Here is a 20,902-nt window from a genome sequence, read left to right as displayed (position 1 = left end):
GTACTCAAAAATAAATTGTTCCTAATTATAGATTTTATTTACAAACCTTTTATTTATTTATTTATTAAAACAATTTTAAGTAGCCAACAAGTGTCCAGCATATAAAATCTTTCAATTGTGTTTAAAAAGCATCCCAGGATGCACCTGAAGTTGATTAGGGCAGAGCTGGAAAAGACAAAAGGGTACATTGAATAAGTTCAAATATAAGATGCTTCTGATTGAATTTGTTTTGGTCACTGCATAATTTCCATAGTTTTGTGTTACTTCTTAGTTTTGATGATGTTATACTCTAAATTATAAAATGTGTAGTAACACATATAGAATAGGCCAGTGTGATCAAACTTTTCTATAGTGTTCTAGTCTTACACTGCATTTTTGTGTCCATTTGCGCTGTTCTATTATTGATTTCAATGTAAACATGCACTAGATAAACGTCTTTGACGGCTGGTTCATGTTTTTAGATGCCATGTCAAGTTAAAAAGAACCTAAAATGTTAAACATCTCGAGTCGAGATACCTATAGTTTGAATGGCACCTAACATGTTTTCAAACATTGCACTGAAATTTATTTTGAATATTAGCTAACATATTGGCCTATGCAATTACACAAACACTGTCAATACAAATCGTGCTAGCTTATAGCTAAATTAAAACGAATAAAAGCTAATTCAGAGCTGAATGTTTCCTTGTGAAAACAATTCTGTATAATTAACCTTCATAAACATGATGTACAGCTTTGTTCAGCAGTCTCATATAGGCCTATAGCCTACAAACAAATCATAATTTGCAGCACAAACACTGACAATTTTTGCTGTTGCATTTGGAGTTTGATGGGCTGAAAGATTAATCTTTACCAAAAAATGTATGCTTCAATGATATTAAACATGGCACAAACCAGAAGCTAGCACAAACGATTGAGACAGGTGAGAGTGATTGACATGTGGTTTAGCCTGCACGATTTCACGGCTCCCAAAAGCTATCTTATTTATTACAAAGAAAGGAAAACGTTATGATGTTTCTTTTAACAGCACAAACTGGCACAAATTGAGCACAAACAACACCGGTTAGGAGTGATTTGGACCACTTGGGGTAGAGAGTGACATCACTTCTCTCAAATACAAGCTGTTCCCTATCTGTCACTCACTCGATATTGTGTTGATGAGTTGACACTAGAGGTTCACACTTGGAAGCCCAGACATCTCTGATATTTGAGAAAAGGCCAATGAGAATTAGCTTGTGGAATTTGTATGCCACTCCTCTGGACATACGGGTATAAAAGGAGTGCCGCTTGCAAACGCACACTCAGACTTCTTCTTCGGAGCCGAGCGGAAGCATTCACTGAGCTGAATCCCTCCTGCCATTCCATTTCATCTCTCTCTCTCCAAAGCTGTTGGATCTACGGCGCATTACAGCATTTTTCCCACTCGCACACTACTTGTGGGTTGAGCAACACCTCTGAGTGCTTCGACAGCAGAGCAGATCTTCCTATATAAATACACAAAAGATATATAAGTATATTTTCCTCTAAGAGTGGCGCAAACGAAAGTGTCTTTTTCAAGATGCCTTTTCATTTGTGTATATTTCCTGGTTGCGGTCGATATCTCTCCGCTTCTGACGTCCAAGATCGCAGCCTTACGTTTTTGGGGGCCGACTCGGTCCTTCTACCTAAGGGTATGAGGCAGGGTCGGTTAGAACTGGGGTGATATGGGGACATCAATGGGAGCTTCTCCGCAGGGTATTCCCCCATGGACCTCCCATTCGTTCGGAGCTCGCAACGAAGATTAGTTATCGATTGTGGCATCGGTGAGTGGGCTCGTCATGTCTGATGCTGAGGACTCAGCTGGACTTCCACCCTCGGGTGTGGCAGCTCAGTCCTACACTCTCGTTGAATGTCACAATACGCACATCTTCTCCTCCTTTGGAGTCAGTGGCGGCTCAAGTCGCTGCGAGCCACTCACATCCCGGGCCACCTCAACAGCACAGCTTCCAGCACCTGCACGTTACAGTTCCAGTATGTGTCACACTGAACTAGCCTCCCATTCGTCTATAAGCCACAAATTTTACAGTAGTTATTTACATGTGGTTCTCCTGTCGTCGTTTGGACTCTGATCTAATCCATGTCTGTTTTTCTCTATTTCAGCCTTTGCAGTAGGCGTACTTTATCTATATTGATTTTTTACCTATTCATTGTAGCCCATTGTTGTCATTATTAACTGCTATTCCGCAATAGTGCTGCAAGTTTCTGATGTGGATGTGACCCACCAAATGCTTATTATGAGCCATCCCGTTTACTCTGCCTTTACACAAAAGTCGCATCTGCAGCTGCTGCATAAATGTATGCATCAGTGATATGGGGTGTTCATGTGAGAAGTCGGAAGTGCGTGCTTTGTATACATCACAGGAACGAACTGCATGCGAGAGTTAGTTCATTTCAAATAGCTTTACAGGGTTAATTTTATGCTGCCTAAATATGCCTTTTGGACCATCAAATAACCATCAGCCTGATGGTACCCTGTTTACTTACATTATAAGTACCTACAGAGCTTTGACATTTTTCAAAAAAATTGTCATTTGTGTTCTGCTGAAGAAAGACAGTCATACACATATGTGATGCATCAGGGTAAGTGAATAACTATATTACTTTAATGTTAGTGTGTTAACCAATCTAAACACTTACGCAAATTAGTGAATCAATGTCTAATGGCTTGGTATTCATTTGCAATTTAGTTACAGATAAAAAGTTAAATGAGCAGTGTGTTTCTGTGTGATGTATTGTGAGATTACTAAGCACTGAATGATTTATTTGTGCATTTTGTTACAAGCTATTGTGAGATTATATGATGCTGTTAACTGCATTAGTAAATTAAAGCTGACTATATCAGATAGACAGTTGTTATGTTCACTCCCCCTTCTCCCCTCCACTCCACTGCTGACCATGCCCACTGTCCCAGGAATTTTTATTTATATTTATGTTGTGAGACCTCAACTTTTTTTACAGATGAATTGGTTTCCTGAAATGAACAGAATGAGACATTATGTAAACGCTATGGGGAATTCCTTCCTGATGACATAGTTGAAGCCCTTGTACAATAACTCCAATCCTGTGATTGGCAACTGTGTTTGAGCCCTGACCCTTCAGATGCTTAGTTGGCCTTTATACTGTAAGCAGGTGCAAAATCACAATTTCTTCAGAAATTTCTGACTGAGGGCCAAGAGCACATCATTCGTACCTTGAAACTCTGAAGTAATAGTGCGGCCAGCTTACTCTTTGTCTCGTTCCCTTAATCTCAGGGAACCAAGTTTACATTTGTAACCAGAGACAGTCCCTATCAATTCAGTTCACTCAACATTTCATAAACGCTGTTAGGGAACAGAGTCAAATTACGCCACACTACATGACGTTATACCCCAGAGGTATAAACACTTGAAAAGTCACAGTCCACAGGATGGTGATTATTAAAGACATGATTTCAAGTGTATAGAATAATGAATAACCCCACATGGTGAAAATCAGATCTAGCGTGGCAATCTACATGAACTCTATAAATTCACACAGCATAACTTTAACCCCTTCACAACTGGGGTTGGGAAAGAAGGTTTTATATCTTATTGGAAGTGCTTGTGACATATAAGGATGGGGGGTGGGGGGGATTTCAACAAGCCTACATACAGGTATCAGATATATATCAGGTAGCCCACCCTCTGGTTGTATGCACTTTCACACCAAAAGGGCATCTCACACCATGTGATTCATAAGCAAGGGTGATCACGCTCCATGTGCCCTCCATAACAAACAAAGAGCTGATCCAACAGCCTTACCTGGAGGGTGCGCTCAACATATGGGTGTAATGCCCGCACAGGGCATAACAAATCAATCAACTGCTCCTCATCCGAATTAAATGGTGGGGGAAGAAGGCTTGTATGCGGACCTCCTGAGCCCTGAAGGGCGTGGATAGTATCTTTGACAAATAGCTTTTTCCCATATTTTCTGGGTTTGATGGTGGCTTTAAAAAAAACCTGGCCTGAATTCCAGGCATGAGCAGTGCCTGCATATCACACACCTGTTTAACTAAGACCAGATCCAACAGGAGTGCAGCGTTTAGAGAAAGAAAATGCAAATCAACAGATTTCAATTGTTTAAATGGTGGTTTCTGAGCACCTTCAGGGCCATGTTTAAATCCCAAATTGGGACTGTAGCAATGTGGGGGGTGGATCACCTTGTTTCCTTGAGGAACAGAAAAATTTGAACATACAGTATCTGTCTATGGAGGAGCCAGCCACTGGGGCATGGTATGCCGACATAGTGGCTACATAAACTTTAAGTGTTGACAGGGTGAGATATGTGTCCAGCCGCTTTTGTAGGACTGTGAGGAAGCAATTCACTGACTTTTCGATACATGAAGTTCACCAATTTCTAAACACATGCCACTTAGTATGTAGAGGCGTCTCATGGACGGTGCTCCAGCATGCAGAATGGCATCCACCTCTAGCAGGGCATGCGATTTATGTAAGCTACCACTGTCATGTGGTCCGATCGAATCAGAACATGGTGATTTGCAACCTTGGAATGAAAAGACTTTGAGGCCAAGAGAGAGTTAGTAGTTCCAGGTGATTGAAGTTCCATGCCTGCTTTGTGCATGTCTGGGTACCGAAGGCCGGGTGTCCACAGCACAGCCTGCGCTGGACGTATCCTTGGTTACCACCTTTCACCTGAGGACCTTTCTCCCCAATTTGGAATGCCCAATTCCCAATGTGCTCTAAGTCCTCATGGTGGCGTAGTGACTCACCTCAATCTGGGTGGCGAAGGACAAATCTAACTTGCCGCTGCTTCTAAGACCATCAATATTATCATGTGGCATGTTCAGGTCAGACCCCTAGAAAGGAAATCTGTTGACTGTGCAAAAGTGTGTTTTTCACACAAAACCCAGGCTGCACAAATTGCAGAGTTCTAAATTCCCATGTTCGCACAACAGAGCCTCTGATCGGGCTATTAATAGCCAATAATCGAGAAAAATGCGCTAGCCTCTCAGCTTAAATGTAGCAAGTGCTGCATCGATACACTTCAAACATACAGGGAGCCAGGAATTGATCTTATCTGAATTGATAAGATGTTCCCTCGAATGTGAATATCACATTCAGCCTGTGATGAGGTGCAATTTGTCCATGAAAGTACATGTCACTTGTCACGCGCAAACCGGCCCGAGAGCAGATGTGCAACAACATCTGGTTCTGAGATACCATTTTAATGGGTGCTTTGCAAGCTCGCGATTCAAGCATCTCTGATCTGAAATGGGCTGAAGCCCACAGTCTTACTCCGGAATGAGAGATCAGCGGCTGTAGAACCCTTGTGGGCATTGCAGTTCGGAATAATCTCTATTGCATTTTCTGAGAGGAGATTTTGAATTCCTGCCCACCGCATTGGCGCATCCCGTGACGGGACTGTCGATGACAGAACGCCGTTAGCAGGATAACAGGTGTGCCAGCTTGCTCGCTATAGGGTATAGATTGCTGCTCGCCACCAGGAAGTGGTTGTATACACAGAAACACATTTGTGTAACATCCCAGTGAACTTCAAGAGGGAATAAGCAGCTAGAACTTTCTCTTTTGTGGAAGAACATTATTTATGTGAACACAACACATAGAAACACATTTGTAATGTGGCTAAGAATGAGCAGCGTGTGAATATATGTGTCCGTGGCTTTGGTCGGGGATGAGTCTTCGTGTTTTGTGACCCGCTGTGGCATTCTGAAGCAATCATGAAATTTCGTATCATGTGTCAGCTTGACTCTCTAGGCCAACTCTCTATGACAACTGTAAACCAAGCTTCTTAACCACCCGTGAGAGGATGCCAAGCAGCTCTTTACCAGTGGCATGTGCATGCTCCTCACCCACACTGGGGGAAGGCACTGCAACATCCTCCGCCCACCTGCCCACTTCTGATGCTGTGAGGATATGGCATTATCCCCACTGTCAGATCCCGCCAAACATGATAAGGCTGTGCACTCCTAAACAGAGGGCCGGAGCTCATCACGTGCATACTGCATTGGCAAAGATGGTACATTGGATGATCGGGTGGCTTGCTGGGCATGCACAGGCATGAGATCCTCCTTGAATTCATTCATGTCAACTTTGTTACCCCACCGTGCCTCATGTGTTCCCTTGGGATCTAACACAGAGGAGGGGGGTGGGAGGTCTCTGGAGATGGGATCGGACCCAGAGACCCTTGAGCGGAGCATCAGTAGACTCATGCTCTCGCAGTGAGGGCAGTGTCTCTCCAAGAGAACTGCTTCAGCGTCAGTGCAGCACAGTCATGAATGCAGCTCTCATGTGCATCTGACGCTAGGATGTGCCGCTCTCATGTGCTACACTTGCTGAACACTTGCATAACGACATATTGGAAAAGAAGTGTTACACGCAAGTGGCTCTTTTATGAAATATGTCTATCTATATGTATAGCTTCTTGTATAATGATAAAAGGATACAAGGATATCTGCCAAACACAGCAGTGGAGCGGGTCAGAAGTCTCACTACAGGCGCCACGTTGTTTATATGACGAGTCTGTAGTGAAGAGCCTGTCCACAGATGAAGCATCTTCGACGGTGAGAAGAAATGTCTTCGCCGGGACACTTCAGGGGAGTGGGTCAGTTGTCTCGAGTTATTAAGGCGATGAGTTGTTTTGCTCACGTCCGCAGGTGAAGGACCCATCTGTTGATCATTATTAATTATGTAGATGTACCACAAGTTACACAACCTGATTTCAAATACTTTTGCGTCTGTGAAAAATATGAAATCGTACATGCTGTTCTGCTCTATGTGTGTGTGTGTGTGTGTGTGTGTGTGTGTGTGCTTCTGACCTTCCATGTGTGCTCAGTTGACCCCAGATGCAGGCTGCAGTGCACACGATAGTGAGTCAATATATTTAGCAACTGCTGACCGTTTTTCCTCTTTATCATGTTCCGCATACTTATTTCTGTGATCTGACTAAGGTCAACTGTAAGGCATCACGGCTGGAACATCTGTATATGGCCTCTTGTATGGGCACGAACATAGAAAGACGGGACCGGGGAATTGGAGATCACGACTAGAACCAAAATATTCCTAACAGTGTCTACATTTTGAAATATACATATATCTATTGTTTTGTTGATAATTAAAAAAGTACTTCTTTTTGCAAAATATTTGCCTAAAAATGAAGTAGGCTAAGCAATCATACATTTTTAGATGTGACAAACATTTTTGGAGCTGTATGTACAGACCTTTGCATAAATTATCTTTTAAAAGTCAGGTCAGCTAAAATCCAGGACCAAATTTGAATGTGCCGAATCAAGATCCAGCTTTTCAGGCTTGTGCATGAAGCCCTGTGTATTATTTTTTTTGAAAGCTCTGATCACATTCAGCTACAGCAGTTATTCTGACAAGTAGAAACTGTCTCTAAATTATATATAGATTAAACACTTTGCATGACATGGGGGTTTGGAAGCTTTTCTCAATCAAAACAATGACATCACCAGACACTCTGTGTAACGCTATCATAACAAACCATAACAAATGACCTCAGGTGTCTTATTTGCATCTCAATATCCAAGGGCATCCATCAAAAGGGGATCATAATTTTTGGGGGTCCTTGGCATTAAAAGTTTGAAAACTACAGCAATAGCTTCTGCTCATCCACCCACATATAAAACCAGGCTCAGCTGAGTGGACGTGTTTGCCTCTCCCAGCGGCCCTATTTGAATTAATTTGCAAATTTCTTCAAGAAGACAAGATTGAAGCTATGCGCACCCTATTATGGTTGGGTTCATATCTCATTCAGCTATCTGGGTCGATCTAAAATGATTTTTCCATGGAGATTGAGGTGATCTTGAGCAGCAGTAAGAGTGGAAGCAGTGACATCGTTGTGACATCAGAGCGGCACGACATTAATTTGTAAACCCAAGACTGAGCAGCTGTTTTGCTTCACAGATTAGATCAAAGCTGGCAATGTCATACTCCATAAATCGATATGCATGACTGCTTTATCCCCGATCTATTTTCTTTTAGAAAATATTGGATGTCCTGACATAAACAAAATACATGTGTTTTGCAAGTGAGAATGTGAGCTGAGGGCAGCTACTTCTTTCAGATTTTACACTGAAATATCATCTGCAAAAGTGGCTTAAAGGGATAGTTCACCCAAAAATGAAAATTATCTCATCATTTACTCACCCTCATGATATCCCAGGTGTATGACTTTCTTTCTTCAGCACAACACATTTTGGATCACCATTCACTTGCATTGTAAGGACCTACTCAGCTGGGATAACCCTTAACTGTTCAGTAAATTTCCCCTTTACACCTTAAAAATTCAGACCACCCCACTGTCAGAATTATGTCAATGGGTGGCTGATGTAATCTGGTTTCTGTTGCCAAACATAAATCACAGACAGGGCCAGTAGAAGGACACTAATTACAAAGCCTGAAAAATCCCCAGCCACAGCCACCCAAACCCCAATCTCCACATGTCAATCAAATGAAGTGTGGCATAAACAGCTTCATGTGACAGCTCTTGGAAACAGCACAGCTAAATTATGGCAGATAGCCTGACCTCTGACATAAACTATGGTTGTTTAAAGACTTTAACTGACATCGGGGCCCAGCAGGAAAACTGGCATAGTCACTGACTCGTTTTGCTGATCTAAACAAGGCCTTGAAGCATTTTATTAAAGACATCATCTCTTAATCAAACACCTATGAGCTCTCACAGGTTATCAGTGGTGGAAAGAGTACTGAAAAATCATGCTCAAGTAGAAGCTTGAGGCTACATCATGCTTTAAAAGGAATAATTCACCATTTAATAATTTAAATAATTTCATTCAAAAATGAAAATTATCTCATTATTTACTCACCCTCATGCCATCCTGGATGTGTATGAATTTGCAGAACACAAATTTATATTTTTAGAAGAATATCTGCAGCTCTTTTGGTCCATACAATGAAAGTGAATAGGTGCTAAAATATTGAAGCTCCACAAATCACATAAATCATCATGAAAGTAGTTTAATCCATGTGCCAGTGGTTTAATCTATGTATTCAGAAGCGATATGACAGGTGTGGGTGAGAAACAGATCAATATAATTTTTATTTTTTTACTATTAATACTCCACTTTGCACAGTCAATCTCCACTTTAACTTTCACTTTCTTCTTGTGTTTTTGATGATTCACATTCTTCATGTATATCTCCACCTACTGGGCAGAGAGAAGAATTTCTAGCAAAAATGGATTTAAATATTGATCTGTTTCTCACCCACACCTATCATATCAATTCTGAAGTCCTGGATTAAACCACTGGAGTCTTATTGATTACTTTTGTGTTGCTTTTATGTGCTTTCTGGAGCGTCAAAATTGTGGCACCCCTTCACATATATTGAATTGACCTACAGCCCTGAAATATTCTTCTAAAAATCTTAATTTGTGTTCTGAAGAAAGAAAGTCATAGACAGATGGTATGAAGGTGAGTAAGTGATTAGAGAATTTTCATTTTTGGGTGAATTATTTCTTCAAATGGGGGCCACATTGTCCTCCTTTTGAGATACAATGTTCAACATTGATTTCATTTTTGTATCTTTTAAGCCAATAAATAGTTGTGTTCTCATTCTAATGCATGATGCTCAATTTTCTGAAGTTTGTGACAGGTGGAATTTTCTGCTGACGTAATAAATTATTTTATCATCTCTACTTTCCTGGTAATTTATTATACCAATTAACACACTATACATCAGGGGTCAGTATTATTAAAAATGTCACTGTTTTATTACATTAATACTTTTGAAGCTACTAAAGTTATTCTGTCAAAAGTAGTGAGTGATTTTCTTGTTTCCTTGTTAATGTTGTTTGATTAATAGCCTTTATATGACATAGCCCACAAGACTCAATTTGGTTACATGTTCACTTCAAGTCCAACATTTTGATGCAAATAAGCTTTTTATCCAACTGTTTATATTCACTTTAGACATAAACAACTGCGTTTACATTAAATCCTCATCAAGACCTGGTTTGGCGGAATTATAAAGTGTATTTGATCATTTAGGTGTGAACCGGCTTTAGCGCTCAAACATTAGCCATCTGTCAATCAAACAGCATGCAGCTACAGACATCGGGAAATAAAAAGTCAATCTTTTATATTTCATCTAGATCAAGCAACCAGTGGTGCTCTTGCTATCGCGATTGATGTACTGAACACCCCTGTTCTAGAAGTAGAACATTCGCTAAATATAGAAAACTACTCAAAAGTTTGATTGAGGACATCTCTCTTTTTTCCGATAAACATCTAGATCATTTTATTGCCCAGCCCTATTGATAACATTGCATTATTCTCTCACAGCAGCCTAATAATCTTAGTGATAGATAATTAAATAACAGGCTACGTTATAGACACTCAGAATCTAGTAAGCAGAAATATGAAATTTACCTCGATATGTTTCTTCAAATTAGAGGCAGGATTAATGCTGATATCTGGCTTGAGCAAGTTTAACTCAACGATCATGCAGTTGGCCTTTTTAACTGCGAAAAGCCCTTTTAGGTGTTGAACTGTGCTTGAGGCATTCTCCATATTTGGTACCAGATCTGCAGCTGCTGTTCAAGTTTTTTACATGTGATTTGATTTGACAGGAGTCACAAGACTCTCCCTACCCAATCATGTTGATAGATAAAAATAAAATCATGACAAAGCAAACACAGACACAGTAAAAGTACAGTTACAGCACTTCAAATGTACTCAGGTAAAAGTAAAAGTATACCATTTTTAAACTACTTTAAAAAGTACAATTCTTGGGAAAAAGTAGTTAATTAAAGTAATGTGAGTATTTGCAATTTGTTACTTTACACCCCTGCGGGTTATATATAGATGTTGATTTATTCATCCATGCAAACAATTGTGCAGACTCTTTTCTAACAATTCCCTAGCCATTGCAAGTACTATGTAGGGAAAAAGTTACACTTTAGAGCATTCTCAAACAGAATTGCGCAGCACTCATCCATCACAGAGAAGCACTGAATTCATCTAAGCAGCCCAATATGAATGACACAGTTTCTGTGCTATCTTCTTTAAAACATCCTTTACTGTCTAGCATGTTACATCATTTGTAATCCTTACGGCTTGATTCTCATGGCTGCTTGCCGCAAGTTCAAGACCATGCTGTCAAATGCTATATGAATGTGTTGGGAAGGAGACATGGATGTTTATGCAGACTGACAACCATCTGCCTACATGCATCACATCCTATAAGGAACTGCCGTTCTCTCTGACCACAAAGTTTAAGAAGCTTTATGATAGTGATGGCAGGTGACTGACCTGAAGTTGATAAAGGGTCCTCAGGGAAAGTCAGCTCGTCTTCCGATATCCAAGAAAAGTTCCAGTATTTGGGGGTGGCGATGGGATTTCTTGAGTGTGTGGATGAGGGCCAATCTGCAAACAAATGCACGGTTTTCCATCAGGGGCCTTTGCAAATATACCATTGTCATAAAAAGACTTGAGACAAGCTCTATGTGATACAAGCATTATCACAGCAATAGAACAGTTCAGTCTCTGTCTTGAAGGTTAACAGGGCACTTTCTCTAAAACCTCCCACATAGAAAACTGACATTTAAAATAAATTATTCTGCCTGCTAGAATATACATGTATGGTACTGTGCTCTAAGGAGAAAACTCACAAAAGTATATGTCTTTAGAAAAATCTGTTCAATTCAATGCTTTATTTGATTTTATATGCTTTAAACTGAATATAATATTGTGTTGGTGTTTGATGATATGGTATGTGTGTTTGAAAAAAGTTATCTGCCTGTTACAAAATTGTCTTTCTTAATTAGTTTTACTTTAGTTGTTTGCTTATTATAATCTGCCTTGATTACACACCTGCAAAGATATTGCTGACACGGATCATTTCTTTATGGAGCACCGCTGTTCTAAGCAAATTTTAGGATCAAGAAACACCATAGATGTCCTTAACAAAGACAGTGGTAAGATCAGCATATATATTTAAAGTTTTTTTTCCAGTTTTTGCATTATACCTCTGTCTTTTCCCTGCATGAATCTTCCTTGTACCTTCTCTAAAACAGCAAACAATGCATTCCTGCAAATTAGCAATTGTTTAGTTGTTGCCAAGAGTGCAGCGTCAGATTTTGGTGGGTGTTGGGGAGGGATTTGGCCCCCAAATTATACCTATGGCCCCCTCAAGCACAAATAAAGAAAAGGATCAAACTGTATCATCATTGCACAAACCCTAACCCTAAAGAAATGCGTTGGAACGAAGATGTGCACAAGCCCCATTGACGGAAGACACACTCGCACAACACCACCAACAACACTCACGCACCCCACCATTATTCTTGCCAAATTTCCCGTATATCCTGCTTTTTGGCCAAAACGAATACGGCTCATATAAGATGCCTATTGTCCAGTATTTTAGAGGACAGCAATGTTATGTTTTGAAGGCAATGTGTCCTGTATTGTCGCAGAAGAATTGACTGTGAAACATTTTGAAGTGCTCAAAATGCTCGAGTCCTGTATTCACATGACAAAAAGTCGGCAACCCTAGTCTCAATATTAGTTTAACACTTTGTAACATGATAGGACATGTCAGAAGATGGTTTCTGTTCAACTAACACAAAGGTTGCAAGTTCAGTCCCATTTGGATGACTTTCTGCAGTCGATTCAGGGTGGACTTAGTTTTAAACTTTTCCCACAACATCTACACAAATTACTCACATGAAATATAACTTGTACTAAACATACAGTAGAGAACTAATATTGAAATTATATCCTTGCTAAATAGCCAAAGGGGAACTGGCTCCTCCAGCTGAGCCTGGTTTCCCCAATGTTATTTTTTTCTCCATAAACTAACATCTAATGGAGTTCTGTGTTCCTTGCCACAGTCACCTTTGGTTTGCTCACTGGGGGCCTACAGACTAATAATAATAATTTTTAAGGCATGATTTTCAATCACGTTATTCATTTAAACAGCACAATGAGGACTGTTGGACTTAATTTATTGTAGAGCTGCTTTGAAATTATGTGTGCTTTGAAAATTGCTATACAAATAAAATTAACTTCACAAATGAGGGTTACTGAGTGCCTTAGGTCCAAATACGAAACAGATATCACACATTTTATGACATACTCAGCCCCAATCATTCATTGACCCTAGACCCACACCTGCACCAATTCTGTGTTTCCACACAGTTCTTCAAAAACCCAGCACCCCAACCCACTTATTCAGCATTTGGGTTCCAGAAGTATTTTCCCCATTATTGTTTTTCATATGCTTTTCACATAATCCTACATAAAAGAGATTAATCCATGAACCAAACCATCCAGGTGAATCAGAACATCACAAACTTTGTTTTGAAAATCGGATAAAAAGACGAAGGTGCAAGACTGTGTACTTACCGTCTTTCATGAGGGTACAAACTACAATCCCATGGATCATTGTGAATGATGCAATTGAATAAAGAAATTCTAGGAATATATCATAGTTTGTTGATTACCTACATATAGAAACAATATATTTTAAGTTTGTTGCAAAATATTCAGATTCAGATTATTAAAGTAGTTTAAGGATATAGGGAGACCGACTTGATCACGTCACTCACAGTACGTTTTGGGAGTGGGCTGTTGCTCCGAGGCAAATTTTGCAGTCTTTGTTGGCCGAGGTTCTGTGATTGGTGAAGCGTTCTCTGCTGTACCATGGATAATGTAGTTGTTTACCAGGAATTGCAAAACAAATCTAACAGTGAAGTTGAAACAATTCAGACGGATGGCTTCAACAGAAGCATATACCATTGATAAACAACCTCGGACCTCAAGGTAGGTTTGTCTTGAAATGGTTATAAGCTATCATTAAAAATACATTTGTCTATGGATAAACTGAATGGGATTTTCACTTCTGAGACTGTTGTGCTCTATAAGCAGAACAAAGTACAAATTTACTTGGTACATGTTGTGAACTTCTGTATCTTTGCATGGCCCATATGGAACAGGTTTTCTGTCAAAAAAGCATACAGGATTTGTTACATTTAATAAAAAATCAACTACTGGGACTTAAAAGTGACTAGTTGAACAAACAGCAATGAGCGTTTCTCGTTATTCTTGTATTTGTCATCAGGTGTCCTTTTTGTTCTTCTGTCCCGCCTGTGTCAAAATATCTGTTCCATTTATCACGTGGCCACCTGCAGCTGGATATGCTTCTGTCTCTGAAAACACACGAGCCCTCTATTATCAGATCAATGAGGCTGAGACTTAACTCTGCACCCACTCACCCCTCATCACCCATCATCCCCCAGTGCTCCAATCTCAGACCTGCTCAGCCAGAACTCACTCTCTCTCTCTCAATAAATAAATAAACAACAAACGCTCGATTAGAAGCACAACCGGGTGTGGTAAAAGACATGTTTGATAGGACATGATGTAGTGTTCTCCTCATGGGTTTTGTTTGCCAGCGGTGCAGTGATCCTGAAATAAATTCTATTACCCATAGAGGAGTGTCAGGGGAGTTGCACATGGTGTTTCTCTCTTATCAGATCCTCCTAAATATTAGACAGTGGGACAGGGTGATATGACTTGCTGGTTAGAAGGTCTTTCAAAAAAATACATTCAATCTATAAACTCTGCAATTACATTTAAACTTTAAACTAGATTAAATTGGGTCTTTTTAACCTTCAAGATCTGTTGAATTTATTTTTGTGTCCTTGAATTTATTTTTTAGCTCCTAACCCGTATCTGCGTGATTTTATGCACTGCTGCCACACGATTGGCTGATTAGATAATCGCATGGATGATTGTTGGTGCCAGTCGGGCTGGATTGAGTATTTTTGTAACTGCTGATCTCCTGGGATTTACACACACAGCAGTCTCTAGAATTTACTCAGAATGGTGCTAAAACAAAACACATCCAGTGAGAGGCAGTTCTGCTGATTAAAACTGAGAATGGCCAGACTAGTTCGAACTGACCAAGTCTACGGTAACTCGGATAACCACACTGTATAATTGTGGCGAGAAGAACAGAATCTCAGAATGCTGTTCTGAGATATGCGATGGCGCTGTTTTGATTTTCATAATTTAACTGAAAATTGTTGAAGGATGAGAGACTGTCCTTTAATCATAGATGCTGGTCTAGCACTAAAGTTCCACAGGGAACCAGTATTTCACACAAAATAACAGATTCCAGATTGGTTGACAGAAATGCTATTCAAGGTTCAACAAATGATGTTGATCCAGGAACATGTCCTACTTGGCAAAATCACAGCAACCGCATTGCTAATCACACCTATGCATTCTTCAGACATGACTGTCACTGTGAATGAGAGAGGTGAAAAGTAGTTTAAAATAAAGGAAAATTAGATCAGGGCCTATATGAACAAGCAGTACATTCTGAACAGCTCCATGCAAATCCTGTGACCCACTTCTATTCCCATCATCCTAATGCAGAGCAGTGTAGATATTAAAGCAGGTGTCTCTGTTTGTATTCATTAAGATTGGATGTGGATACATACATTAAAGCTCTCATAAATTGATTACCCGTCCACTACTGGCGGGTCATTAAGTTCTTGTCAAAGCCTAAGACTTTAGAAAGAAGAGAACAGAAAGACAGAAATAGAAAAATGTCAAGGGCTGAATTAAACCCACAGAAGAGCATTGATTTCTTATAGGGACCTGACTAGAGTGCGTCAGTATTCTGCACATGTGCGGAGGATGTTTTTCAGAGTCACGTGACCTGCACATGCACACCTGATTGCAGACATGCACTCCTTCATTCCCTGTCAGACCATCAACAGTGTTATGGATGACTAGAGTCAAGGGATTTAGAGCTGCATGGTGCTCATCAATTCACTTCCCATGATCAATGCATTGCTTAAAGTGATTCCATATAAACACAATAAACTAGAGGACATCCAATTTAACACGCATGATTAATTACCAGGCTATTTCTTAGTGCTATTGATATGATAGTAAGGAATAAAATGTCTTTATCTAAAAGGTCACAGAACTTTTATAGAAAGTATTCCCTGCTGAAATATTGGATTTAGGATTGTTTAGTTCAACATGGACAGAATCCAAAACAAACATGCGCTCAATATGCGATAAAACAATGGTTTTGGTTCATAAATCAGTCAACCAGTGACTTTATTAGGAACAGAGACATAAATGGTTTCAAATGGTAAGAACACTCATATAAAAGCACTTTTCCACTGCACGTTACTGTTCGACTCGCCTCAACTCTACTCAAATTACGTTTATAAGCTTGCATTTCCACTGCAGTTTAGTGCCATTTCAGCATGGGTGGGATTATAGGCTGATCGTCATAGTTGTGCCGCTTCTACTGCCATGACATCTTTTTAAACATTACACAAACTGACCAAAACAATAACACAACCGCTAGCTGTTAGCTACTAGCTCAATGTGCAAAACCGCAAAAGCAGTTGTTGCATGGTGATTTTACACGAGTGTAACTGTTAAATTGGCCTGGTTGTTTTAGAAGCAATCTTCCAGTAGCTGGTCAACTAAATAAAGTGAATCTTTCAAGCAGAGAATAGAGTTAAGGTAACTAAATGTACAATTCTCCATCATGGCTGAGTTCAGGGCACTCTCCCTCCCATTGCTCGCTGGTTTAGGTAGCATCCATTTGGTCGAACCACTTCCACATTTCCTTGTTGGTTCTGTAGTCGCTTTGTAATTTTTTTCCCTACACTGTTGGTAGGTCCGGTGGTAGCCGTGTGCGTCCAACAGCTGAGACACTTCCTGAGAGACTTTTTCGTTTTGCTCATCGCTAACGAGTGGACCGTCTGCACCTCATTTATTGACCATGGCATGGTTTTGCGCACAGAAATTTCAGTGATACTGCTATCACTGTTGCTAACTTTAAAACTAGCGGGTTGATGTCGTGTGTTGGAAATCCAATGACGCTGGTATTGACGAGTCTCCCTGACCAATCAGTGATCTGCAGGATTTTGATGTCACATTTAGTATTGGTTCAGCTTGCTTGGAACCTCGACCGAGGTAGCATAAACAAGCCAGTTATGCCCTACGTAACACTATCAGAGCAGCCAAACGCTAGTACGCTGCCTCTCTCCCGGATGAGCTTAATACGTTTTATGCTCGTTTCGAGGAAAATAACACTGCCCTCGTGGAGAGAGAGCACTCGCGGCCGATGCTACAGAGGATGGTTCACTCTCCGTCTCTGTTGCAGATGTAACCCGTTCCTTCCGACGTGTGAACATCCGTAAAGCCACGGGTCCAGACGGCATTCCGGGCCGTGTCATCAGAGCGTGCGTGAACCAACTGGCTAGTGTTTTTACGGACATTTTTAACCTGTCCCTCTCCCTGTCTGTAGTCCCCACATGCTTCAAAATGTCAACCATTGTGCCTGTACAAAAGCAATCAAAAATCACTTGTTTAAATGACTGCCGTCCTGTTGCTCTGACCCCCATCATCAGCAAATGCTTTGAGAGGCTAATCAGAGATCACATCTGTGCTGCCCACCTTTTTGGACCCATTGCAGTTTGCCTACCGCAACAACCGCTCCACTGATGATGCCATTGCATCTACAATACACACTGCTCTCTCCCATCTGGAAAAAAGGAACAAATATGTGAGAATGCTGTTTGTAGACTACAGCTCAGCATTCAACACCATAGTGCACTCCAAGCTTGATGTGAAGAGACTGTAGAGAGTATCCTGACTGGCTGCATTACCGCCAGGTACGGCAATAGCACCACCCACAACCGCAAAGACCTACAAAGTGTGGTGCGAACTGCCAGAAACATCATCAGAGGCGAGATTCCCAGGACATATATAACAGGCGGTGTGTGAAAAAAGCTCGGAGGATCATCAGAGACTCCAGCCACCCGAGTCATGGGCTGCTCTCACTGCTACCATCAGGCAGGCGGTATCGCAGCATCAGGACCCGCACCAGCCGACTACATGACAGCTTCTTCCCCCAAGCAATCAGACTTCTGAACACTTGATCTCTCATGATCAATATACATCAGCACTTTATTAATCTATTATCTCACACTGGACTGTCATAATTATATTCTCCACAATACAACTACAGTATATATATATATATATATATATATATATTATTATTATTATTTTTTTGTATGTGCATTCTATATTGTGTGTATTGTCTACTGTACATTGTATATTATTATTGTGTTGTGTAATTATGTTTGCATTTGATATGTAAATTGTGTTGTGTATATATGTTGTTTATTGTAACTGGCATATGTCTCGTCACTGTCATGACTGCTATGTTGCTCGGAACTGCACACAAGATTTTCACCTACTGTTGCATTTGTGTACATGGTCGTGTGACAATAAAGTGATTTGATTTGAATATTTTGAATGCAAAAAGTTGAATTAATCAGAATGTACAGCTACTTTTGATTGGCTGTCAATGGCTAAACTTACTTTTTGCACCCAGAATGGTGTAGTTATGGCTTTATACAGCAGGGGCTAACTGGACTATGCTAACCAGTCAAACCTTATACTTGCCCCCTTGAGTAGCCCACAAGAAAACTGCTATGTTAAGCCTTCATAGTCCCCATGGTTTAGTTAAATGCAAAGAGGAATGCTGCCAACTTTTACCTGATGTTATTTATTTATATATTTTAATTCTGTTTTAACTTTCCACTCATGAAACTTCCATGCATAATACAGTGGACATGGACAGTACACCTACAGTCTTTGTAAGTGGAGGAAAATGTGTAAAGGAAATCTATATTAAGGTAGTTAAATTGTAGGATAGATTGATGTGTGACAGGAGGGATATTGCTTTCTGTGATAGTAATAGTGCTTGAAGACTCGTTGACAATGGCAACAAATTCAAAGGCTGACCTTGAACCTCCCATGTGCCCAGTGTTTATTTTTTGTTTTTTTGTTTTATTGTATACAGACTGAATCCTAATCGAAACCTCATTGCTTCACCGTCTACACACAATGCCTTGGTTCTACAGGGTAATTGTGAAATTAATTACACTGAAAGTAATATTCCATAATTTCTTCTGGTGGCAATGTGTGTAATTTTGCTTGTGATTAGTTTATTTCTGAAGAAAGAAGTATTATATATAGATTTCACAATTTAAGCAATATATTTTTTTAGTAGTGTGATGATATTTTGGGGTATCATTTTCAATTTGAACTCAGTTACAATAATAAGACAGTGGTTCATGTTTAAAGCTTTGCTTTGCAGAAGCTTCGTGTTTCATTAGGATATACTTTTTACATTGGCCAACAAAAACATAAACATCTGACAAAACATGACATTCCCGTAAAAAATGTATCGGGTTACCAAGTGTGCCACTTTTTTAAAAACGTTTTTAAGATTATAAGAAGCACCTTTGGTGTATACTCCTAAAACAATGTTTTTTTTTTAGTTTTTTTTTCTACTGTGGCAACAGAATCTTATCAGACAAGCAAGTGATAGCCAGTGCTGAAGCATTTTACCAACTAGAAATTACCATAGTTAATTCTTATTCAAAGTAATGGCCAGCATCATCCAAATATGTTCAAATTAATCTTTGCATCATAAATTCTGAATTAATGTACTGATTTCCATTGTAACATTTCTGTCAACCACGTTGAGAGGTCAAAACATCATCTTCAGCCTGAAATTGAACTTTTGAAAGTTGGAAGTTTGCAGTTAATGCACTTGACTGCAAAGGAAAGCTATAGGATGCTCCCTTTCTCCCTATTTAGATAATGACTTAACCTCCAGTGTGCTGTCTGTCTGCACTGGTCTTAGAACAGTTTGAAATGCACCTTATTTTCAGCCTGACTTCATATAAAGCCTCTGAAAGCAGCACTTTTCAGATTTTGAATGAACTCATTGATTCTCAATTTGATAATACACGGTGAATATAGGATTGCTGAGGAAAAATAGCCTTATCCTACACATCCGTGGTCATTGTGTTTAACAGCATGCCGTTTCATAGTGATGCTCAAGGCTCTTGTCCAAGAGGCAGCATTTGAGGCCTTTGGAGTGAAACTTTTTGGAATTTCAAATTATAAAGGCGGGGTCTGTAAAAATATGTGCAAGGCACTCAGTCTCCAATTATAAAACACCTTTATTTTAATGGGCAAATCACATACAAATCTATGCATATTGGCAGAGTTACAATCTTCATTATAGCAGTTTGTTGTTTTTCAGAATAATGCAATTTATCACAAAAGTATTCAATGCATTTAGACTATAAATCGCTATGATGTGCATCATATATCTGAATGATTTTGAATGAGTTAATACAGTCACTGGCTATAAAACATACAGTGCTACATTGTCTCCCACTTCTCTGTGCCAAGTCCATAATTAACATAATCCTCAAAACAGTATTTTCTTTCTTTATTTATTTTTATGTTTTACATTTTGTTCATTTGTTCTAGCCGTATTTTGAATTTTTCTGTCAGCTACATAAAGACAGAGGAAGCCACAGAATATATGCTTCAGGATGCTTCAACCAGGAATAAACTATATACAAATAAATATTTATAATATGAATATAATATGTAATATATATATATATATATATATATACATATATCCGATCAGCAACATCATTACAACCACCTGCCTACTATTGTGTAGGTCCCCTCATGGCGACAAACAGTGCCAACCCACATCTCAGAATAGCATTCTGAGATGATATTGTTCTCACCACAATTGTACAGTTCGGTTAGTAGAGTTACTGTAGACGTTGTCAATAGTTTGTCTGGCCATTCTTTGTTGACCTCTCTCATCAACAAGTCTTTTCCATCCACAGCTGCTGCTCACTGGATGTTTTTTTTTTTTTTTTTTTGGCACCATTCTGAGAAAATTCTAGAGACTGTTGTGCGTGAAAATCCCAGGAGATCAGCAGATACAGAAATACT

The 20,902-nt window shown here is 39.7% G+C and overlaps 1 protein-coding gene across 1 annotated transcript in view; it reads right to left on the bottom strand.

Annotated features, from left to right (window-relative positions):
* Positions 1–20,902, bottom strand: part of LOC127662397 (ALK tyrosine kinase receptor-like) — a 643,215-nt gene that overhangs the window by 396,753 nt on the left and 225,560 nt on the right. Inside the window, exon 2 of the mRNA XM_052153544.1 lies at positions 11,330–11,443. Within this exon, the coding sequence (XP_052009504.1) occupies positions 11,330–11,443 (114 nt within the window). The remainder of the gene's footprint in view (positions 1–11,329; positions 11,444–20,902) is intronic.

The sequence above is a fragment of the Xyrauchen texanus genome, chromosome 22 (genome assembly GCF_025860055.1).
Source record: "Xyrauchen texanus isolate HMW12.3.18 chromosome 22, RBS_HiC_50CHRs, whole genome shotgun sequence".
Classification (NCBI taxonomy): domain Eukaryota; kingdom Metazoa; phylum Chordata; class Actinopteri; order Cypriniformes; family Catostomidae; genus Xyrauchen; species Xyrauchen texanus.
This window is presented reverse-complemented; position numbering and strand designations above follow the sequence as displayed.